Source organism: Orycteropus afer, unplaced genomic scaffold, assembly GCF_000298275.1.
Source record: "Orycteropus afer afer isolate SDZICR_OR568_19922 unplaced genomic scaffold, OryAfe1.0 scaffold00048, whole genome shotgun sequence".
NCBI lineage: Eukaryota > Metazoa > Chordata > Mammalia > Tubulidentata > Orycteropodidae > Orycteropus > Orycteropus afer.
This window is the reverse complement of record NW_006921635.1, coordinates 5892148-5900331: the sequence shown is the minus strand read 5'-3', so window position 1 is coordinate 5900331 and position 8184 is coordinate 5892148. Positions and strand designations below refer to the sequence as shown.

Sequence of the window (8184 nt, the reverse complement as noted above, 5' to 3'; positions counted from 1 at the left end):
GATTCTTCCCATCGTAGAGGAAATGCTGGAAAAGACATTAATCTGTGTACCTTAACTCAAAAAAATATCTTGATTTACAAATTCTCCAAGAGAAAATGGCAGCAACATAGTGAGGTAATTCTTCAAAGATCACTTACATTTTTATCACAGATTCCTGTCACACAGATATGAGCATACTAACCTAATGTCACCTGGAAGATACACTGAGCAAAGTGGAGGAGTTAGAAACTACATGAGCTCCATGGGACTCAATTCTGATCGAAGATGATGTGTTGTGAGGAAACTAAAGACCTCAACCTGTGGTCCTCCTCCTCCCTGAATCTGCCTGTTAGCTCCTTTCTTTACCGACAGATACCCAGCAAAAAGCACTTGCAGAAAAAATTGTTATGGAACCCCCTGTGCACAGCAGAAAACTAGCACAACACCCAGACTTGTTTTTCATCCAAACAGCTGCTCCCTGGGCCAGATGAAGCGCAGAGGACAAGATAAAAGCAGCCCTGGGGAAGCCATCCTCGAGCCTGGGGAGAAACATTACAGAGAGAAAGGGCAGCTTGTATGAGGAAAAAAGTGGAGTATCTCAGATACTAATCCAACAGTCACCAGTTTCTATGATAGTAACTCTCTCAGAAAAAAATCATCCCAAAACAGGGAGCCTGAGAACCAGGGAAATAAGTGATCATGCTGGTGGGTGCTCAGGAAGCAGAAGATGGGGTGAAAACACGAGGGCAGCAGGGAAAGCAAATGAAGCTGTCGGTAAGCATGGAAAGAATAAACCAAAGAGATAATCCCATTAGATTTGAGAAGCAAACCAATACTCCTTTAACCAATATGATAAAAATGAACCACCACCATTTCAAGGAATTAAGGACAAGAAAAGGAGGGCGCAGATCCCTGCCTCTTATTGTGGAAACCGGTGCTCCAGGCCCAGGCTGCGTCCTGTGAGTTGCAGCAGGCAGTCTGCAATGGTTTAGCCACAGAAGTTTCTTGTCATTACAGCTGATCTATTGAAGGTGCAGAAAGGAATTACTCAGGGCAACTGAAACAGATTCCACAATACTTGATTCAGGTGTTCACTGAGGAGAAAGATGGCTGGAGTTGGTCCCTTGTCTGCTGCTGGCACGTGGTTTCTGTGTGCTTTATTACAAATCAAACAACCTTGCTTCACAGTACCACCTGTTATCTTACAAACAGAAGACTAGTCCTGAAGTAATAGGATATCTCTAGGAATTGAGCTTTTCCTAAAAACAAACAAAACTATTGTTGTTGTTGTTTATGTGCCGTCAAAGCAGCCCCAACTCATAGCGACCCCTCCTTGGGTTTCCGAGGCAGTATCACTACGGAAATAGATTGCCCAACCTTCCTTCCGAGGAGTGGCTGGTGGGTTTGAACCGCCAGCCTTCTGGTTAGCAGTCAAGTGCATTAGGCACTATACTACCAGAGCTCCTAAACAAAACTATACTACGAGTGAATCCTGTATCTAAATCTATACAGCATCTTTAAGCAGTATGGAAATGAAATTATGATTTATTAATTTACATAAAAATTCCTTTATACATTAAAGAATACAATTTCAAATTGTAAAAAAAAAGTTTGAAGCCATTGTTATTGGGATTCATGAGACATGGTTTGCTCTTCAATCACTTGCTTCACAATTTCTGCCAGTTTTAGTCGATCCACTTTATCTGTGAATCCACGACCTGAAACCCAAGAAAGAAAAAGGTCAGTCCCCAAACTCTCTCTCTGGAGATGATAGACTCTTGATAAGGGTACACCTTAGCAGTGTCAAACTACCCTTACTAATGTAGGAACCATCTACAATACTGATGGGAAAGAAAAAAAACACTCAATTCAGATTCCTCCGTATTTCAGGCAGCAATTGGGCAGTTCTACCACTCCTCGGAAGGAAGATTGGGCAATTTACTTCCGTAGTGATACTGACTCGGAAACCCAAGGAGGGGTCGCTATGAGTCGGGTCTGACTCGACAGCACATGACAACACCACCACCAACAACAACCTGGCAGTAAACATTTAAAGTTCATTACAGCAACACACAAGCAAACCATAAAGAGAGAGATCTTTGTAATCTGTGTATCTGAGGAAGAACTCTATCCAGATTATATAAATAACTCATATACATCTGTAAGAAAAACAACTCCATAGAAATGGACAAAAGACATAAACACACACTTCATGAAAGGGTAAAACTAAATGGTCAATAAACTCGCTAAACTCACTGCCGTCAAGTCGGATCCAACTCACAGAGACCTCTCCTTGGGTTTCTGAGGCAGTATCACTACAGAAGTAGATTCCCCAATCTTCCTTCTGAGGAGTGGCTGGTGGGTTTGAACCGCCAGCCTTCTGGTTAGCAGTCAAACAGAAGAAAAATACTCAAACTTACCAGTCATCAAGGAAATTAAAAAAAAAAAAAAGTTCAGTACAGTATCACTACATACCAACCAAAATGACTAAAATAAAAGACAACAGCAAGTGTTGATGTGGATATGGAGCAACTGGAACTTTCATACACTGCTAGTAGAAGTATACAACTCTGTACCAGAACTTTGGAAAGCTGGTACCTACTAATGCCAAACTGATGTATATGCCAATGACCTAGAAATTCCAACCCTAGATATACAAGAGAAATGAGTAAGTATGTTCGTAAAAAAAAATGTACCTACAAACGAGTGTTCACAGCATTTCTTTTAATTCCCCAAACCTGGAAACAATCCAAATACAGGCAGTCCCTGGGTTATGAATGTCCAACTTACGGACAACTCCTACTTGCCCTTTAATGTTGTGTAAATTTGCCCCCATTTTGAAATGACTGAACTAATTCCTAAACCAAAACCAAACCCACTGCCACTGAGTCGATTTCAACTCAGAAACCCTACAGGACAGAGTAGAACTGCCTCATGCGTTTCTAAAGCTATAAATCTTTATGGAACTAAACTACCACAGCTCTCTCCTGTGGAATGCTGGTGGGTTTGAATTGCTGACCTTTTGGTTAGCAGCTGAGCATTTTAACCACTGTGCAACCAGGGCTCCTGGAACCAATCCATACTTTCAACAAATTCTTCATCACAGTCACCTTCACTTGCTGCACACGCAGCTTTTAAATCACTGAAAAGTCTTCAAGCTTTTTCTTGCACTAAAAAATAAAACTCTTTGCTATCAATTCTGACTCACAGTGACCTCCATAGGGTTTCCAAGAGTGTAAATCTTCATGGAAGCAGACTGCCTTATCTTTCTTCCACAGAGCAGCTGGTGGGTTTGAATCACCAACCTTTTAGTTAGCTGCCAAATGCCTTAAACACTGAGCCACCAGAGCTCCTTTTCTTGCATTAAAGGCAGTCCAAATAAGAACTGGAGGCATTTGTTCACACACACCTACAAATTCCACTCAACGACTTACAAGGCACAGGAATGAATCTTGTCTTTTTTTTATTACTGTGATTCAAGTGTAAGTTTACAGAGCAAATTCATTTTCCATATAGAGGTTCATACACAGTTTGTTTCATAACATTGACTGCAATTACCCACAATGTAACAGCTCTCTTCCCACTTCCTCCCTTAGTTACCTCCTTCCTGTGTCCTTCTTTCCTATGCATTCCTGCCCCTTGAGCTACCTCCCTTGATAAATACTGCCCTTCTGTTCTCTCATAATTGATCATTCTAAGGAATTTATCTACCTGATGTAAATGTCCACCCTATATGCCTGTCTACTGATTGGCTGGAAGCCATAGGAGTGAATTCAATTCCAGACCTGAAGGGTAACTAGGGGCCATAGTCTCGGAGGGGATCTGTATCAGACCAGTAAACCTGGTCTTTTTTATGATTTGACTTTTGTTCCACATTGTTCTCTCACTCTATCCAGGATCTCCTGCACTGATCCCTTTCTGAGTGGTTGACAGTGGTAGCTGGGCACCATCTAGTTCTTCTGGTCTCATGGTCATATAGGCTGAGGTTTACTCAGTCCACTAATCCCTTGGACTAACTGTTTCCATGCATCTCTGGTTTTCTTCATTCTTCATTGCTCTGGACGAGGAGAGACCCACTGTTGCATCTAGATAACTGCTTGCAAGCTTTTAGGACCCCAGTCGCTACTCACCAGAGTAGGATGTGGAACAATGGTTTTGTGCAGTATGTTATGCCAATTGAGCTTGATGTCCCTGCAACCATGGTCCCGAGCCCACAGGTCCAACTGCTCGCACCCGCTGGATTGTTGGGTGTGGCTAAGAAGTTATTACTTTGCTCCCTGTTAGCTCTGTTATATATATGGACATTCCTACAGCATCACTCTCATTCTTAACCCAGGGTCTGCCTGTGCCCATTCAACCTTAGAATGGGTAGCTGTATTACAGTATATTCATATAATGAACTACTATACAGGGTTGAGAATGAACCATCTTCTGCTGTCTCAACAGCATGGATGAATCTCTCACATATGCTGCTGCTAAAAGAAGTCAGACACAATAGGACAAAGACTATATGATTCCGTTTTGATCAAATACAAAAACAAGCAAAATGAATCAGCAGTGCTAGAAATCAGGGGCGTGATTACCCTTCAGGAATGGGAGTGACTGGGAGAAGGCCCTTGTTCTACAGCCTATCACGTAAGTGCATTCACTGTGTGAAAATTCGTCACAATACATGTCATCACTTTTCTGTATTGATGTTAAATTTCAAAAAACAAACAAAATCCCAGGAAAGCTAATCTCTACCAAGTATGGGGACAGTCAGGCTAGCACTTGGGATTTACATGGGCATGTCTGAGAACACAGCCAGCCAGTGAAGTCGAAGAGTCTGCTCCCTCCCTGAGCAACCTGGAGCTCAAGTCCAGTTCAGTCTGCTCAACCGGAAAGACAATCCAAAACGCAGCCGAGAAAATAAATCTCTACCTTGTTTGCTTGACCCTGAGGGAGAAGACTTCACTGGCAGCAGACTGGCAAACACCTTACTCTTTAGTGAAGCAGCTGTGCTCTGAGTTCAGCAGATTAGCCAGGTGGACTCCCTGGAACTTTGTCCTTTTTCTTCCCTTCAGAGCCCAGTGGGGAACAGCCCTGGTATCTGGGAGGACTTCGGAGATCTGGGTCTCTTTCTTGCCAGAGTGGTGTGTGACAGTGGCTCCCCACTATTAAATCTCATCACACCAGCCATTTAACTCTGGAAACAATGATGAAAGGGCCTGATGTCCCGATTTGCCTGGGCACTCAGTCTAGTCTGGAATTAACCCCCAACTCTTCCTTCATCTGTACAGAGCCCCCGCCTGGCCCTCAAAGAGATCCTACATGTTCTAAGAATAATAATCACTTCTCTGCATTCCTGGGAAAAGGAGTGATTATGGTTCCTACCATTCCAGCTGAAGCTTTGCAGAGTATCTCTTAGGAGTTTGCATTCCCGGTTATACTTCCATGCCTCCTGCATGACTTCATTCAGCTTCTCATCTTCATTTTCTCCTATTGATAAAGAGGAAAAGGAAGTTCCACTTTTCCTACACCATCATGGAGTTTAAGTGTCATAACGGAAGGACACAATGTCCAGCTCCTTGAGAAGTGATGATTAAATGTGTAAATCTTCACCAGACACCAGCTCTACTGCTTGTCCATACATGACACGTCACTTCTGGGTTTTAGAACTTTTCTACTTTAACAGCTTCACACAAACCCTTTGATGGCTCCAGAGGCTCGGCATTGGGGGATTAGAACTAGGCAGTGTCAGACTCTATCACTGAGCAAATACACCTGATTAACCCAAGACCAAGGGAGAAGAGGACAAGCCGAGTGGGCTACATTCTTACTCCTAAACTCATTTCTTACCTTAACATCAGCTGGCTTATCAGACACATGTCCACAGCACAGAAAACACATGTCTAAGTACTGAAGACACATGTGCACAGCACAAAAGACACATGTCCACAGTGCAGAAGCCTACCTGCAGCATGACGTGAGTTTTCCTAAAACCCAAGGAATCGAGGAAGATAGGCCAAACCAACAGTTCTTGGGCCTCCTACCTGAACCCATCTCTTTAATTCCCTCAGTCTGATGAGCAAAGCCCATCACCACCCAGCTGAGTGGAGAGAGCAGACTGAAAGAAAGCTCTCACCCCGCAGGACCCATTAAGTCACTCTGCTCATGAGACAGGTAGCAGCAGGGGCCACTTCTGAACTAGACGGGCATTCTTTTTATAATTACAACTTAATGGCAGGCTTGAACCCTAAAGGCTCTGGAAATGATGTTTTAACAGGCTGCAACCTAATCTTGATCTTAGCTCACACTTTCCCATTCTCTATCCTCTATCTTTTACTCTTTTTGCCAAACTAAGAAAACAACCAGTTACATTAGCAATTAAACCTAAACTAGAAATTTGACAGAATGCCAAAGGGAGACAGAATTTCCCACATTTCTGAGTCCCACTGTCTTATCTTTTTAGTGAGCACATTCTAATTTACACAATGTATTTTGTTTTCTTATAACACAAAGATGAAACAGACAAAACCCGATCCAGCACTCATCTTGTCAGATGCACACACACACAGGCACACACACAGAGAACATTCCCAAATGGCGCGACCTTTACCAGCCTGGGGGAGAATACACTGAGCGATCACGTCTCGGAGCTTTTCCAAGGCAACATTTGAATCCTCAGCTCCATTCTCACGGTCATGGAGATAAACACCATCCTTGGGCTTGGTGCTTTAAAAGTAGGGAAAAGGTAATAACAAGATGAGACCCCAAAACCCAACTCTGGACAGATATTACTCTAAACATGAGGCAGCAGATTCACTCAGACACGTAATTAACTACAGACTGTCTCGAGCTTCCGAGGCCATTTAAAGAGCTTTCCTCTCCACCCTCTTTAGAGACAAAATGGGCAGTGCTCCCATCTGGGCTTTCAGAACCCACCACTCAGCCATGCCAGAGTGAAGAAGAGGTCAGAGACAGGAGCTTGTGTCAGTTACCCGAGTAACTTCCTCTTTCTCAGGATGGGGTTGTTCACAGAGTGCAGGGGTTTGAGGCTGACTTTCAGATCCTGGATTCTCATGTTGGCTAACTGCTCCGCGTGAGCCTGCTGGATGCCTGCGACCACCGCCTGAAGGCAAACACTGGCATCAGCTTTTTGCGGTCATTTTGCAGCACCTGAAAAGCCAATCTAAGGAAGTGGGAAGGAGAGGCTCAAAGAACTAAGAAGGCAATTTCACTGTCACGCTGCCCCTCTACCAGGCAGAGGACTCTTCCCCACGGACTGCAGGGCCCAGCGAACACTAGGGCAAGCGAGCATCACCCAATCATTAGCTCGCTTTCTCTGAAATATAATACTGAGGAGGCTCATGCTGACAGCCACTTCCTAGGACAAGTGTACATCAGGGACAGACGGTAGGCTGCTGCCTGAGGACCCTCATCGCCTGGCACTGACTGACTCATTGCCCCAGAGAGTTCCACCACAATGCAGACAGAGTCACCTCAGCCCTGACCATTTCACAGGGTGAGGATCATGGCCACCCCTCAGGGCCAGAAGCACCCTGGTGCTACCACACCTCTCTCACTGACCCGACCTCCCAGTGATGAAGCCAGACCGTTCTGCCCACCGACCCACTTTGGTCTGTAATTTTTTGCTCAGGTTATTTGCCACACTGGTTGTTTACTCAAATTCAGACTCACACTGGGCTATCTGCTCTGATTCTTGAAGGCCAGCTCAGGACTGAATGTAAGAGCTCAGAAGCTGCCACAGTAGACAGTAATAAATGTGAGGCCTTTCGGTTTTCCTTCCAGAAATCCTCCTTCATTACACCCCCCTTCAGTGTTCTCTTTTCTTTTTCTGAATTCCTGTAGCATTCACAGACAATTTAGCACCCCAGAATCTGATGTCTGAATTGTTCCTCTTGGCTTTGTGTTTACTGGTCTTGCCTTCTCAACCAGTCTTGTTTAAACCCCTTGAGGAAAGGGACAGTGTCTTATGCTGCTCTGTGCCCCTAACCCCACAACACAAACATGAAGGATATTCCTTTGAGCATTCGTTCCCTTCGTGTGTATTTACCAGGGCTTGATCTGGTCTTTTATGAAAAAAAGCTCTTTATTTCCAATCTGGTTTTCAGGGAATGAGAGGTTTCTGTGGGAAAGACTGTCAACTCCTTATTTGCCTTTAATCCCTCACCAAGTCGAACCTCAGCATTCCTTCTCAACACA

At 44.1% G+C, this 8184-nt stretch overlaps 1 protein-coding gene across 1 annotated transcript in view; it reads right to left on the bottom strand.

Annotated features, from left to right (window-relative positions):
* Window positions 1–1602: 1602 nt before the first annotated feature.
* Window positions 1603–8184, bottom strand: part of MAPKAPK5 (MAPK activated protein kinase 5) — a 31962-nt gene continuing 25380 nt past the window's right edge. Inside the window, exons 11-14 of the mRNA XM_007938177.2 lie at window positions 6960–7090; window positions 6578–6693; window positions 5353–5457; window positions 1603–1697 (exon numbers count right to left, since the gene is read on the bottom strand). Of these exons, the coding sequence (XP_007936368.1) occupies window positions 1603–1697; window positions 5353–5457; window positions 6578–6693; window positions 6960–7090 (447 nt within the window). The remainder of the gene's footprint in view (window positions 1698–5352; window positions 5458–6577; window positions 6694–6959; window positions 7091–8184) is intronic.